Below are 16,599 nucleotides of genomic sequence, written 5' to 3'. Positions count from 1 at the left end.
CTTCTTCAAATTGGGTTGCCTATGGTTTGTAAACCAAAGAATAAGGTAATATCCAGGAGCCACGACCAAGATCTATAACAGGACATTGGTCCCAAGGTCCAGACCCAGACCTAGTGAGTTGAGTCCATGACAAGTTAAAGACCAAATTTATGTGGTCTTTAGTGGTCTCAAGACCACTAGATCTGAGAGTCCATGGGCCCTTTCTTCAATTGTAAGAAACTCAAGTAGAGTAAACTCGAGTACAGTACGGTACAGTAGAGTAGGGTACAGTACAGTACAGTAGAGTAGTGATGTGCGGTCAGGGTTGGGAGGGTAGACAGTGCCTACCCTGTGAAACGAATTAAAAAACAACTCTCATGAAAAATGAATACATATAAATGTTATCAATAATAATTTTGTCCTCTTCATGTTTTTTCTTCACGATAAAATGGATTTCTGAACTAGTACTTCCCAAATTTGCGGTGATCTACTACAAAAGATGGCCAAAGGAAAGGCAGCCTTGCCTTGTGTCTTTCTCCCGCCCTTCAAACTCCAAACTCAATGCAAGGCATTGACATGACTTGTGCATGCGTGTTTCTACCTTATACTCCCAGCTAACGGACACAGAAAAGCAGGCAGAGCGCTTCGCTGCCTTCCAGGTGTCAATATCTCCCATTCATTTTCATTGCACTCAAATAATAAATGCGCATGCGTACTGGAGTGAAAAATGTAATGGGATAGGCTGGAGGATAGGCTGGAGGATAGGCAGGAGGACAGGAAGAGCTTGCTCCTGCCTATGGACGTCGCATGTCATGTGCCACCTTCTGGCGGTTACGTTCGTTTTACTGCTAGCTAAAGTAAGCTGATCAGGATGGCTAACATATAGCATCTGAAACAGTTTTCTAGCAAAACAGGGTGTGATAAGGGAGGGAAGATAAACACCTGGGTTTAGGGGCCTACATCAAAGGAAGGGACAGAAACTAACACAATTATTTCAATCTGAGTGGTATCAACGCCCGGAAAGACTGGCTCTGTGGCTGCGCTGCTAGCAGTGGACTCCGCTTCCCCCGCTTGCTGTTCACCACCAGTGACAGCGTGTGGACAAGAGCCGGATACTGCGACTAGAACAACTTGTCTACAGCAGTCAACAAGCACAAGAAATCTGTGTCTCATATCCAAAGCCAGATAGCTTTTAAGACATTTGGCAGCTCACAGATCTGGCAATAAACAACAGAGATTGAACATCAGCATGCACAATGCAAAGCTAAAGGAGAACTTTGAAAGATCTAGCTAATTAATGCTACATGCTGCCGAGTTGGCATTTTGTGGTAATGATGAGAATGCCAGCTCATCAACCAGGACCAGGGGCAACTATGTGGAAATATTACATGCCTTAACCCTTTGCAGAAAAAAATGAACAGTTAGCAACCCATTTTTTTATTTAACTAGGCAAGCCAGTTAAGAATAAATGTGTATTTACAATGACGGCCTACTACGGCCAAATTCTAAACCGGACAACGCTGGGCCAATTGTGCGCCGCCCTATGGGACTCCCAATCACGGTCGGTTGTGATACAGCCTGGAATCAAACCAAGGTCTGTAGTGACGCCTCTAGCACTGAGATGCAGTGCCTTAGACCGCTGCACCACTCAGGAGCCACAGTTTTTCTTTTTGCTCATGGCCTATGATGGAATTTTCAATGAAAGTGACACGCTTTTCCATGTTCTGCAGAACACGGCGATGGATATGTATTTCTGCCGTACCCTCAGCAACACACTGGAACGCCAGCGACAAGACTTTGATCGTTTCTATGAGCAATTCAAACAGAAATGCAATGAACTGGGCCTGGCAAAAAGCGAAACTCATAGTAAACAGCCATTCAGAGGAGAGAGGGGGCGAATCTACTACAACATACTGGACAATATCAATGTTCAGATGTGAGCCAGGTTTGACCACTTTGGTGAACTTAATTTTGTTCGATTTAAGGCTGATTTTGTTGGATTGTACAGTTCACAAAAGGTATTATGAGACAAATCACCTGGACAGCTCCTCAGATTTTTGTTCCAGCATGACCTGACACAGACTGATGTGACAAATGTACTGCAGCTGGTCCTCACTATACCAGCCACAAAAGTCATTTTCTGCGCAGAAACGGATAAAGACATACAGTGGAAACCGGACCGATCCAGGACGACTCTCAACCCTTGCCATCATCTCCATTTAGACTTTTAAAACCGATGGCCAACAGGGACGAGTGTTACAGCTCAGTCACTGATGTCTTTACCCGGAAGGATAGACGGAATGACTTTGTTTACAAAAAAAGTGCAAGTGTCTCTTTATTTACAGTAACACCCTCTACTATTTTACTATTATGTCTATTGTGCCAGTAAAGTGCATTCAGAAAGTATTCACACCCCTTGACTTTTTCCACATTTTGTTGTGTTACAGCCTGAATTTAAAATGGATTCAATTGAGATGTTGTGTCACTGGCCTACACACAACACACCATCATGTCAAATTAAAATTATGTTTTTAGAAATTGTTACAAATTAATTAAAAATGAAAAGCTGAAATGTCTTGAGTCAATAATAATCATCCCATTTGTTATGGCAAGCCTAAATAAGTTCAGGAGTAAACATGTATTTGCTTAACAAGTCACATAATAAGTTGCATGGACTCTGTTTGCAATAATAGTGTTTAACATGCTTTTTGAATGACTACCTCGTCTCTGTACCCCACACATACACGTATCTGTAAGGTCCCTTAGTTGAGCAGTGAATTTTAAACACAAATTCAACCACGAAGACCAGGGAGGTTTTCCAATGCCTCACAAAGAAGGGAACCTATTGGTAAATGGGTACAAATAAAAAAGCAGACACTGAATATCCCTTTGAGCATGGAGAAGTTATTAATTCAACTTTGGACAGTGTAACAATACCCCCAGTCACTTCACAGATACAGGCGTCCTTCCTACTCAGTTGCCGCAGTAGAAGGAAACTGCTCAGGGATTTCACCATGAGGCCAATGGTGACTTTAAAACAGTTACAGAGTTTAATGGCTGTGATAGAAACTAAGGATGCATCAACAACATTTTAGTTACTCCACAATACTAACCTAGATGACGGAGTGAATAGAAGGAAGCCTGTACAGAAAAAAAATATTCCAAAACATGCATCCTGTTTGCAATAAAGTAAAACTACAAAAAATGTGTCAAAGCAATTGACATTGTCCTAAATACAAAGCGTAATGTTTGGGGCAAATCCAACACAACATATCACTGAGTACCACTCTTCATATTTTAAAGCATGGTGGTGGCTGCATCATGTTATTGGTATGCTTGTCAACGGCAACGACTAGGGATTTTTTTTAGGATAAAAGGAAACGGAATAGAGCTAAGCACAGGCAAAATCGTAGAGGAAAACCTGGTTTAGTCTACTTTCCACCAGACACTGGGAGACAAATTCACCTTTCAGCAGGACAATAACCTGCTGATCTATGGCAAGACTTAAATGGCTGTCTGGCAAAGATCAACAACCAACTTGACACAGCTTAAAGAATTTTTAAAAATAATAATGTGCAAATATTGTACAATCCAGGTGTGCAAAGTTCTTAGAGACTTACCCAGAAAGACTCACAGCTGTAATCACTGCCAAAGGTGATTCTAACATGTATTGACTCAGAGGTGTGAATTCTTATGTACAGTTGAAGTCAGAAGTTTACATACACTTAGGTCGGAGTCATTATAACTAGTTTTTCAACCACTCCACAAATTTCTTGTTAACAAACTACAGCTTTGGCAAGTCTGTTAAGACATCTACTTTGTGCATGACACAAGTAATTTTTCCAACAATTGTTTACAGACAGATTATTTCACTTATAATTCACTGTATCACAATTCCAGTGGGTCAGAACTTTACATACACTAAGTTGACTGTGCCTTTAAACAGCTTGGAAAATTCCAGAAAATGATGTCATGGCTTTAGAAGCATCTGATTGGCATAATTTCAGTCAATTGGAGGTGTACCTGTAGATGTATTTCAAGGCCTACCTTCAAACCCAGTGACTCTTTGCTTGACATCATGGGAAAATCCAAACAAATTAGCCAAGACCTCAGAAAAATAATTGTGGTTCATCCTTGGGAGCAATTTCCAAAGCCTGAAAGTACCACATTCACCTGTACAAACAATAGTATGCAAGTATAAACACCATGGGACCACCCAGCCGTCATACCGCTCAGGAAGGAGACGTGTTCTGTCTCCTAGAGATGAACGTACTTTGGTGGGAAAATTACAAATCAATCCCAGAACAACAGCAAAGTACCTTGTGAAGATGCTGGAAGAAACAGGTACAAAGTATCTATATCCACAGTAAAACAAGTCCTATATCGACATAACCTGAAAGGCCGCTGAGCAAGGAAGAAGCCACTGCTCCAAAACCGCCATAAAAACGCCCGACTACGGTTTGCAACTGCACATGGGGACAAAGATCGTACTTTTTGGAGAAATGTCCTCTGGTCTGATGAAACAAAAATAGAACTGTTTGGCCATAATGACCATCGTTATGTTTGGAGGAAAAAGGGGGAGGCTTGCAAGCCGAAGAACACCATCCCAGCTGTGAAGCACGGGGGTGGCAGCATCATGTTGTGGGGGTGCTTTGCTGCAGGAGGGACTGGTGCACTTCACAAAATAGATGGCATCATGAGGGAGTAAAATAATGTGGATATATTGAAGCAACATCTCAAGACATGACCGAGGAAGTTAAAACTTGGTCGCAAATGGGTCTTCCAAATGGACAATGACCCCAAGCATACTTCCAAAGTTGTGGCAAAATGGCTTAAGGACAACAAAGTCAAGGTATTGGAGTGGCCATCACAAAGCCCTGACCTCAATCCCATTGAAAATTTGTGGGAAGAACTGAAAAAGTGTGTGCAAGCAAGGAGGCCTACAAACCTGACTCAGTTACACCAGCTCTGTCAGGAGGAATGGAACAAAATTCACCCAACTTATTGTGGGAAGCTTGTGGAAGGCTACCCGAAACGTTTGACCAAAGTTAAACAATTTAAAGGCAATGCTACCGAATACTAATTGAGTGTATGTAAATTTCTGACCCACTGAGAATGTGATGAAAGAAATAAAAGCTGAAATAAATCCTTCTCTCTACTATTATTCTGACATTTCATATTCTTAAAATAAAGTGGTGATCCTAACTGACCTAAGACAGGGAACTTTTACTAGCATTAAATGTCAGGAATTGTGAAAAACGGAGTTTAAATGTACTTGGCTAAGGTGTATATAAACTTCTGACTTCAACTCTAAATTATATATTTCTGTATTTCATTTTCAATAAATTTGCAAAAAATGTCTAAAAACACGTTTTCACTTTGTCATTATGGGGCGGCAGCGTAGCCTAGTGGTTAGAGCGTTGTGTGTAGATGGGTGAGAGAAATAATCTAATTCATTCCATTAATGTCATGGCATGGGGCCCACACTAATTTTGTTCTAATGTTTGATATCATATCAACACGACATAAGCCATAGCAAAATGTGTAGAATTGCAGGAAATGCGCTTTAAAACTGCAAATTACAATGTTTTATTAGCACCCTGCACTTTCACTTTTTGTATTCTTTTGAGCATGGGTTAAATTAATTGTACTATTTTTGCATCTATTCCTTTTCATGGTTTTGAGTATGAGTACTTTTTTAACTCTATAAATGTGTAGAATTGCAGGAAATTAGCTTTAATGTAACTACCCAGTGAAAATCTCACCTTTTAAATGTTTATATTGTGTTAATAACTCATACCCAAACAATGTTGTTGACTTGTCCTATACTTGTATTTGAGGCCAAAGCATAAATTGTAGAAAGAAAAAACACTTCAAAAACCGCACCTCAAACTTAAAAAATTGCTTGCTATTTCCTCATAGAGTATGATGTGATACTCCTCAGAATGATGAGCTGGCCAATCAGCGGTCTGGAGGAGGATGAGCTGGCCAATCAGCAATGTATTTGCGTTAATATTTTTAATGACTGGTTTATGTATGGGATCAATATCATGCCAAATGTATTCACAAATGTAAATCCCCAATCCACAAATGTAAATCACCAATCCACAAATGTCACTTTCCACAAATGTAAATCACCTTCCACAAATTTAAATCACCAATTTACAAATGTAAATCACTTTCCACAAATGTAAATCTCTATCCACAAACATACACCTTTTGATTTGTATTTGTAAATCGATATATTGCATTATATTTTTTTATAACTGCAGATATACAGGTCGTTTCCAAGGGCCTTAAGTAAAATGACTGGCATAAAGACAAAAAGTTATCAAGCGTAGAAAGCGATTTGTAGTCGTAGAAAAAAAGTTGATCCCATTGATGCTGTTGACCCGGATCACCGGTTGCTGCGGAAAAGGAGGTCAAAGAGGGTGAGTGTAACCGGTGTGAAATGGCTAGCTAGTTAACGGTGCACGCTAATAGCGTTTCAATCGGTGATATCACTCGCTCTGAAACCTTGAAGTAGTTGTTCCCCTCTGCAAGGGCCGCGGCTTTTGTGGAGCGACGGGTAACGATGCTTCGAGGGTGACTGTTGTCGATGAGTGCAGAGGGACAGAAGCAATTCTGTTACCAAGTCTGATCCCGTATCCTATGCCTCTCCTGGGGAAACGGTTAGAGGCCTCAGGAATACTTATGTCTCCTTAATGCTCATCGTCTGTGCAACATGAGACAGCGGATGGATAATAATCATTTACAATGTATGACATATCCTTCACATGTAGTGGTGCTATCACACTGGCCAGCTAATTCAACTATTTGGGTGATGAACGGGTTGAGTAATGTAGGCCTAAGGTTTACATTTTTTACGTTGGACATACTATGGTTACACATATGGTTAACATGTTATGGTTACCATACTATAATTTCTGCAGCCTTGAAAGGCAGGCATCAACATGGCAGAACTAAAGGCTGCCAGCGATTTATAGAAATCGCTTTGTATGGGTACAAACCTTTTTTCATGAATATAAATCGCTTTCTACGAGTGAGACATTTCTTTCTAGCGTGAAACTTTTTTTTATACACGTCATAACTTTTTTCTACGACTACTAATCGGTTTCTAAGTGTGATAACCTTTTTTTTCCTATGCGTGATAACTTTTTTTCAACACATGAGAACTTTTTGTCTTTTTCTTGTCAAATCCCTGCCAAAAATCAGGTTGCCTAAGCGCTTCCAAATATGGAGTTGCAGGTTTGCCATATCTGTCATGTTTGCTCATATCTCTCCTATGCGCAAATCTTTATGGCAGTCATTTTACTTACGGCCCTTAGAGATTACCTGCATATCTGCAGTTATAAAACAATTATAATGCAATATATCGATTTACAAATACAAATCAAAAGGTGTTTGTTTATGGATAGTGAATTGCATTTCTGGATGGCGATTTACATTTGTGGATTGGTGATTTACATTTGTGGATTGGTGATTTACATTTGTGAATTGGTGATTTACATTTGTAAATACATTTGACATGATACTGATCCCATATATATGCCAACACCACCCTGTTGTTGGGGTTTGCCTATTAGTGTTGCATGGTATACCGAAACATTTTCAATACTAGAACATGAAAAACGGTCCGTTACTAGAATTGTTGTTACGTGCGGTACTTCTGTCAGTGTCTCACGGATCAAGTCTATCAGCGCAGCCGATGTTCCCCTTATACCGCACCTTGCCTGGTCCACTTACAGCGCAGTCCACATAACACGTTGGAGGCGATGAAACAACGGAGCTCCATTTATTTTCAATGGAGGGGAGTGAAGCGGGCGGGGGATCGTTGGGCGTGGGCTCTCTAGGCTTACTTTCATTGCTAGCTGACAGCTGAAGCTAACATCAATTCACTACCCTAGTCCTTTGTTTGTGATAATATGCAAACCATAATGCAAAATATGTTGATTTCAAAGCTGATTGCCACCAAAACTTTATTAATTCACTTCATCAGTCTCTCTCTCACGTCTCTCCCAAAAATGATCTATTGCCTCATCGAACCGACGGACCTCCAGTCCTCTTGCCTTGTGTATGATGTCATTAGTGGTTAAAGAGACAGTGCACACTTTCATAAAAGAAATAATAATAATACAAAAAACGACTACTTCTATGCCAATGTTGTTGATCAGTACAATACAATAAATCCCACATGGAAGGGAAACAGATTGTTTTTCATCTGTAGCCCCATGCAAACAGGCTCAGTAACTCAACGCATGCACACACTCCTATTGAATAAGCATTCATCTGTATTGTGAACAGGCCTAAGCTCCATCTTGATTTACCCAGTTTATCAATAGAGATTTACCATTCAAATAAATGATTACTATTATGTAGTTAGATGGGTAAAAAACTAATTCAATTTGACTGTATGATTGTATAATTGATTCATTAATACATACATGGATGTCTCTGAAAAATGTTGATGTAAGAAATTCCAAATGTCATGACGTTGAACTCAAAAGATGTATTGTGATGGTATCGAGTATCGTGATACTGAACCTGGTATCGGTATCAAAGTCAAAATTCTGGTATCGTGACAACACTAGGCTTTTTAACAAACGTAATTACACTTTTCTGTAAGGAAAACTATTTATAGGTCGTACTTGATAGAGATCTGGAAACACCGGGTAGTTACTTTAAACTCCTATATGAGGGTCCCCCCTATCCCTACGCTAACTTTGCCACCGCTACTGAAAAAAATCATAGGGGAACACTGTACAGTACAGTATAGCAAATTAGAGAAGTCTATGTCTTGGCCAAATAGATGTCAATGTTTGGGCTCTTGGAGAGTTGGAGCCCCCTGCTGACTATGCCTCTCAACACTCTATACTTTTTCCTGAAGTGTGCACTTGTCCACTACCCACATTGGAGTCCTCAGCTCAGTTTGTAGAGCATGGCACATGCAACTATACATGGAGATAACCTCAATGGCGCTGCCTGTGCTGTCACATAAATGGCACAGATACAAAGATGAGACCTCTATATATCTCTATAGCGTCAATTGTTTCGGTTGTGACCATTTTGGTTTGGCTGATTTTGGACTTTAAAGAATCCCCATAGCTAACATATGGCTAGCTATCTTTCATTTGGACAGATGTACATCCCAGCAAACCAAATCCATACTTGATATATTAGATATGCGGTACTGACACTTAAAAATACATGCAGAGTTACCAACTTGCTCACACATTTTCTCCATAATCATGTGGCCATGATGTGCAATCCCATCACTTTTTGATATTTGTAGGGCTGTGGCTTAAGGCACATTCATTCCACAGTATTGGAATGTGTGTGTTTTGGTAGTGGCATTAAAAGGTGGGACATATATGTTTAAACAAAATGACTAATTAGATCGGCATCTTTCAATGTAACAATAGAACAACTCAATATGTTCTATTAAAATAATAGTGTGAAAAATATAAGAAAATCATCAATTGCTTTATAGTCAGGGTTTGGGACAGCCACCTCTTAATATAATAGTGGTATAAACAATGACTTTGTACTACATTCATTTAACAAATATGTTTGTTATTGCCTTGGATTGAATTAGAACATATCATGATGTAAATAAATGTCCTAAGTTTGAAGACTTAACAGTTTTTTTTAAATAATGTTTTTGGGGTGAAACTGAAATTTGCACCACTTCTGTAGAATTCTGACCAGAGGACTATGTGCACTAGGGCACTATATATAGCGAATAAGGTGCCATTTGAATCGCACCCCATTCACAATATAAGACACTGACTGTACCTCCGTGTTACTTGGTTTGTTGGTAGGTGTAAGGAGAATGATCACCGGATGACTCCATCTGTTGTTGCTGACTGTTGTCCTGGAAGGAAAATGAAGACTGGATTAAAGCTCAGCAGCAGTTTATCATCTAGAAATACATCAATAGTTATCCATGTGAATGACCTCTCCAACCTAGTGTCTATAAACACCCAAGGAGTACGTAGAGCTAAAATCATATAGCTATAATCTTATACCTTGCGTACTTTATGAATAGTAAGTTAATCACAAACCTCCACTGGAACATTTGCCGTCTGCATGTGTGCATACTGGGGAATATAGGCTCCTTGCATAGAGTTTGCAGCCATATACTGCACAAAGAAGGACAGAACTGTGTAAGTATAAATCCATCTAAAATTCTACTTCAAGATGACAAACAATACAGGTCCCAATATCAAATGTACTTCTGGGGCCGTATCTATCAAGTGTCTGAGAATAGGAGCACTGGTCTAGGATCAGGTCCATGTATCCTTATTCCTGATCTATTAGTCCAAACTGATCCTAAATCAGCACTCCTACTCTGAGATACATACGGTGTGGCCCTTGCTCTAATTATGTAATACATGAACCCAGTGTTGACCTATTTGACCCCTTGACCATTCCCCTCTTACTGTTCCTGTGCTGCCCATGGAGAGGTGACTCATCTGCTGAGTGAGAGGGCTCATCATGGATGTAGGCTGTAGTGACATAGTATGGTCCATAGAGGGTGATATCACCGCTCCCTGGGACGGAGAGTGTGAGGATGAGAGCAGAGCAGCAGAGGGTAGCAGAGGCATACAGACATCCATAGATCCTATATTTATTTGTACTTATAACAAGTAAATGCAATACAAATCCACGGTTACTACCCAAAATATCTAAATGACAGAAACAGGAGTAAGAGAAAGGGGAAGAGAGAAAGAAGGACAGACTGACTTTGTCCTAAATGGCACCCCATTTCCTATGTAGTGCACTACTTTTGACGAGAGCCCGAAGGGAACCCGGTCAAAAGTAGTACACTATAAAGGGAACAGGGTGCCATTTGGGATCCATCTGCCCTGTTCAGTCTCTTGGCACTAGTCAGGGCAGACAGGTGGAGGCTGGAGAGGGTTGCAATAATACCTAGATGAAATCCTTTTCCTTCATGAATCATTTATCATTCCACCAGGGCTTGCCCTGTGTCGGGTTTCAGACCAAGAGGGAGATCAACTGAGCTCAGTGTGTCGGACTTCATATCCTGTATCCACATTACAAGGTAGCTGGCCACACTGGCTTTAGAAGTCACTGGATGCATCTCAAATTGCACCCTATTCCATGTACAGTGGACTACATTTGACCAGGGCCCATACTCCTCTGGTCAAAAGTAGGGCACTTTATAAGGAATTGGGTGCCAACTAGAACACAGACACTGATAATCCTGGCTGATTAACACTGAAAAGGCTAGAGGCACACGGGGAGGAGTATTTGTAAAAACATCCATTGGGAACTGCTATTTCCTTGCAAAAATGAGAAATACTTTATTACAGAGCAATACTTACTCAGCTCCCAACCATCTGTTAGGAAATACAAATGGAATCAGTCATCAAACACAAGATGTTTGAAGTGTTTCCAACTTGTCGTGTGGTGAGCAACACCAAGGGAGCCAGGCATCCTGGTGCTAGTATTTTTGTCAACACCGTAGTGCCAGTAAATCCCAGAGAGCCCAGTCACACACTGTACTGTATGTGTGGCATCATCACCCTCCATGTCCCTTTCCACATCCCTGTTTCTCCTCTTTTTCGAAACAACACAAAGCGAAGGGAACAGCTGATTTATGCATCTGACCAGAGGTAAGAAAGAACAGAAGAGATAAGATGGAAAGGAAAAAAGGAGAGGAGAAACATGACATTCCAAAGTGAGGGAGGAAAGAAAAGGACAGGGGATGACGTGAGAAAGAGGCAGTAGAGTAAAGGATGGTGAGAGAAAGGTAGTATATTTGGTCTTACTGGGTGCTGCATGATGTAGGGCTGGTGAGTAACCCAGGAGGGATTCTGTACCTGGAACATCACACATACACTCTGTAAATATACTAGCACAGGGCAGGCACTGGGAAGGAGCTATTTCAGGAGCTCACACGCCTCTGTGTTTGGCTCAGCACTACAGGACTGCGTCCCAAATGGCACTCTATTCCCTATGTGGCGCACTAAGTTTGACCAGAGCCCTGGTCAAAAATAGTGCACTATATAGAGCACAGGGTGCCATTTGGGACGTAGTACCTCTATACTAGGCAGTGTCAGAGAAAGGCCCGGAAAATTGTCTAAAGACCCCAGCCACCCAAGCCATAGACCTTTCTCTCTGCTACTGCACGGCAAGCAGTGCCGGAGCGCCAAGTCTGGGACCAAAAGGCTCCTGAACAGCTTCTACCCCCAAGCCATAAGACTGCTGAACAGTTAATCAAATGGCTACCCGGACTATTTGCACTGACTCTCTTGCACTGGCTTTATACACACACACACACACACACACACACACACACACACACACACACACACACACACACACACACACACACAAAAACATAGCTCTGAGAAAGGCCATAGTGACCTCTCACATCCTGAACCACAATCCTCCAAGGAGAACACTCCAAGATAAGTGTCATAAAAGGTTCATAAATACCTGGTCAGTTACAGAAAATGTGTATTATGGGTGTAGATAATAGTAACGCTATTCAAAGTCATGCAAACCCATCTATCCATTGAAATTGAACGAGGTAGATGCCAACCTGGTACGTGGAGAGAGGTGAGATATATGGAGACATGGACGTTTGAGCGATCATCCTGTTTCCGATGCTGTACGGCGACACATAAAATCTGTAGAAGGAAATTCAACCGTTTATAAAGTCCTACAAGATAATAGGAACACTATGGATTTGTTGCAGTGGCTCCTCTTACCCATTTTGCATAGCAGCTGTGGTGGGGTCGTATGTGAGGGTCATTCCAGCCTGGGGACATACAAAATAACAGGAGCTAAAATGAGACGAGCTAACCTAATGAGAATAAACCATACCCCGAGGCAACCTACACACACAAACACATCTCCCCTTGACACCTGTGGACTAACTACTGTATTTACACTTCATAAATCTGTCCGTTTTTTGGTATACGATTTAACCTTGACGCATGTTCATTAAAACTGGAGCCAGAATGCCCGCGATAGATGTGCTCCTCCACATACAGTAATCACACTCCATCCAAAATGCACGCTGAAACGAAAGGGCAGCAGCACTCACCAGTCTAGCGTCGCCGTCTCTAGCCCACGCGCGGCTGTTTTGCACAAATTTATTCTGGCTTTGCCTCTTTTTCTGCCCGCCGTCAGCAAACTTGCACAGCAAGGGCTCCGGTGGCGCTGGGGAGCGAGTGAGAAAGAGAGAGAGAGAAAGGGAACAAAGGGAGAGAGAGAGAGAGGGGGGCTTCACAAACGCTACCATAGTTTGCACGGTGCTGTCTGCATTGCTTACTGTACTGTCAATCAGGCGGCCAGCTCTTGCTGAGCTTGGGAGTGGGCTTTAAGACGCCCGGCTGGGAAACACAGACATCACATTTGGCAGCTGTGGCCCTGTAATCCCTGTCCTCTCCTAAAGGCAGCAGGGCCAGAGGACACTATTTGAGTCAAATAATCCAATTAAATAGCTTAGAGTGGGAAAGAAGGCAGGCAGCTCTCTGGCCACACAAGGCAGCTCTGCACTCTGCCTCTTAGTGCTGGGTCTATGGGGGCCTTATAATGTTGGGTCTATGGGGCCATCGCCACACACATACCCAGTATTATCAGTTGCTTGACCCCTCGCTGCATGACCACTCAATGTATTGGTTCTCATCCCAATGAACCAACAGGCAATCCATCATTTACTGTAATTTGAAGCTATTTAATAAAAGTGCTAACCCTTGAGAGCAGTGCTGCTGCTCAAAGAGCGAAAGTCGGTCTCTTACCAGGAACTCCAGGTGGTGTCTTAATAAACTTCCCGTTGAAGTGAGAGATAACCGCATCACATTTATCTGTCGACTCCATCCTGAAATATGCAGGTTGAATGAAGTTAAATCAATTCCATGATATATACTGCAGAATCACACGGTGGCATCCTAGAGTGCTTTATGTTTAAGAGTGAATACAAATGCAGGCTTTCCATAAAATGCAGTTTATTTTAAAGATCAATATAGTGGACTTTTATCTGGGTTGGCAGGTCTTAGAGTGCACTTGAGGTTCATATATATTCATATATTTGATATAGTAAAGGGACTTGACAACACACCCTCTCATAGACAGACATGTCTATGGTCCATAAATAGTGTTGCTAATTTGTGAATCAAACCCTTTTTAGATTGGTCTAGTGTCCTGTTATGCGAGCTTGAAAGGAGGCGGCCCCCATTAACACTATAATTACGCCCTTCTCAACAGAATGCATGCTCTCTCCCTTTGTTCCCTTTCTCTCTTTCTCTCTCCCTCTCTCCCTCTCTCCCTCTCTCCCTCTCTCGCGCGCCACCGGAGCCCTCGCGTTAAGCCTTTGTCGTCCCCTAGGATCAACAGCTAACCGCACTGTGTTCGCTCAACCTCTCTTGTGAAAAACTGAATTAAAATAAGTGGAAATACAATAAACACTTTTATTGCAAACGAACGGGCTGTCGCTATAATCAACCTAATGGGCACACACTGGTTGAATCAACGTGTCTCCACGTCACTTCAATGAAATTACATCCAACCAACGTAGAATATAAATTGAATTGACGTCTATGCCCAGTGGGAAGCCATGTATCGTTGGGAATTTTTGATTATGTGATATAAATGTTAAGCCTGATCTCAGATCTGTTTGTGCACTTGTAAACTCCATTGCTGGCCTTGCCAATACATTTGCATAACAAGGAGTGACAAGGAGTTGGCATAATAGCACAAACTCACACCATCAATTTTTGTCATGTGGATAAAAAAAAGTAATTCAGGATTGTTGGGGTTGTGACTCCTGTTCATTCTACAACTACGGTACGTGGTCATTTAGAATAGAATACGTTCATTTTTGAGCACAGTATGCCAGAGGCTGACCTTGCAAAGCCCACTCCTCTACTGGCTCCATTGGAGTCCCTCAGTATCCGGGTAGAGATGACCTGGCCAAACGGTTTCAGCATGTTTTCCAGCTCCTGCTCGTCCATCGACAGCGGCAGGTTGGAGATATACAGGTTGGTGGGATCTTGTTCTTGTTGCTGCGCGGTGATATAAAGACAGGAAACATTAAAGGTGTTAATGACCACCATGACACGCCTGGAAAAACACCAACATCTCAAACATTCCAACTCAATCTCTTTATTGACATTCATTTCAGTTTCAGGTATGAGGGAGGATTTGGATTCTGTTTCAACGTAGTTTATCCAGAGATCACCAGAACTGCTTACACAGTCATATATCATGAATAATTCCTTCTCCCGGTCCGAGTCCCAAATTGCACCCTATTGCTTTTAGTGCACTACTTTTGACCAGGGCCCATAGGGCTCAAAAAGTAGTGCACTGTAGAGGAAATGGGTAGCTGCTTTTAGCAACGCTGGTTTATTTACACTAGCCTTGCACGCAATTGTGGGAAGCCAGAAGTTGTTATTATTAATATTATTCATAAACAGACGTTCCATTTCTCTCTGCTTACCTCAATCCTGTACGTGTGCCATACTGTATGTGCACAAACAAGGACTAACTTGTGAGTGACTTATTTTTGACATGGTAAGCAGAGAGGAAGTGGGTCTACAACAGACCCACGTTTGGAAAGTCTGTTTAATAATACTTTCCTTTAGAGCAGTGGTCACCAACCTTTTCTGAGTCAAAGTGCATGCCGAGATCTACCGCTCTGATTTTTTATTAACATGACTTAAAAAATGTAAGCCAATGCAACATTAACCAATTACAAACAGTTCTGTAGCAATGAGGTTTGTGCAGTAGGCTATAGGCCCAATACATTATCACTGCATATTGGCTATGCTTGAATTGCCCTGCCAATGTTGTTGTTCTCAGACCATTTTGAAATCATATTTTAAAAAATGTGGTATATAATCACACAGGTAATTGATCATTTGTTGTATTACTTGTGAGGCATAGCTGACTGAGCATAGTAATTAGATTTATTTTACTGGACTGATGGCCTGCATCTGATGGTCAGTCTGAGGGGAGGGAGGAAACAGCGGCGAGGCTGTCTCTCACCCGACTCACCGTCCCTCCGCTCTCCCTCCCTCCGCTGAGAAACGGGGACACAGTCTTCCAGGTGATGGTGAAACTCAAGTCGAACAGCATTATCTTTGCATCGTGCACCAATTCATGTTGTTACTCCTATGACCAGAGAAAGTAAAATATTCCTCAATATTAAAAAAGACACAAGCCGCTAATAATAACAAAGCAAGCTTATCGGAACACTTTGCTGTACTTATTAATTGCAGCTGCAGTGCTGGTTGTAGCGTAATTGGAAGTAGGGAGAAGGCTCATTTTATGCCTTATAAAAATGTTGAACAAAGTTTGGGCGGTGCTGAATAACAACTTAAACGTGCGCTTACTCATAAAAACAGCAGCTCTTTTCTGTATTAGTTGTCTCTCTGTAGTCGTGGTTTTACAAGTTTGGAAGTCTTACAGCATCAACTTTGTTGTGCGTTCAAGGTTTCTTTTTACAGTCTATGGCTCGAGGAAACTGTGCAGACACGGTGATCTGAGCTATCTGATTGGCCAGCGGCAGGCCTTATACCTTATAGTTGCACGTGATTTGCTCTCTTGGCCTGCGTTGTAGGTGGAGTTCTACCGTTAGACATATGA

General features: G+C 41.7%; 1 protein-coding gene across 7 annotated transcripts in view; it reads right to left on the bottom strand.

The window, feature by feature from the left end:
• Positions 1 to 16,599, bottom strand: part of rbms1b (RNA binding motif, single stranded interacting protein 1b) — a 64,420-nt gene that overhangs the window by 3,653 nt on the left and 44,168 nt on the right. For 5 of the 7 annotated variants that reach the window (XM_029703302.1, XM_029703303.1, XM_029703304.1 and 2 more), the window contains exons 5-13: positions 14,860 to 15,017; positions 13,755 to 13,834; positions 13,058 to 13,173; positions 12,720 to 12,769; positions 12,551 to 12,638; positions 11,775 to 11,825; positions 10,422 to 10,532; positions 10,044 to 10,121; positions 9,775 to 9,853 (exon numbers count right to left, since the gene is read on the bottom strand). In XM_029703302.1, coding sequence (XP_029559162.1) covers positions 9,782 to 9,853; positions 10,044 to 10,121; positions 10,422 to 10,532; positions 11,775 to 11,825; positions 12,551 to 12,638; positions 12,720 to 12,769; positions 13,058 to 13,173; positions 13,755 to 13,834; positions 14,860 to 15,017 — 804 coding nt within the window. In that variant the 3' untranslated portion in view covers positions 9,775 to 9,781. The remainder of the gene's footprint in view (positions 1 to 9,774; positions 9,854 to 10,043; positions 10,122 to 10,421; positions 10,533 to 11,774; positions 11,826 to 12,550; positions 12,639 to 12,719; positions 12,770 to 13,057; positions 13,174 to 13,754; positions 13,835 to 14,859; positions 15,018 to 16,599) is intronic. The other 2 variants (XM_029703307.1, XM_029703309.1) reach the window with 1 other exon arrangement.

Source organism: Salmo trutta, chromosome 20 (assembly GCF_901001165.1).
Source record: "Salmo trutta chromosome 20, fSalTru1.1, whole genome shotgun sequence".
Taxonomy (NCBI): domain Eukaryota; kingdom Metazoa; phylum Chordata; class Actinopteri; order Salmoniformes; family Salmonidae; genus Salmo; species Salmo trutta.
This window is presented reverse-complemented; position numbering and strand designations above follow the sequence as displayed.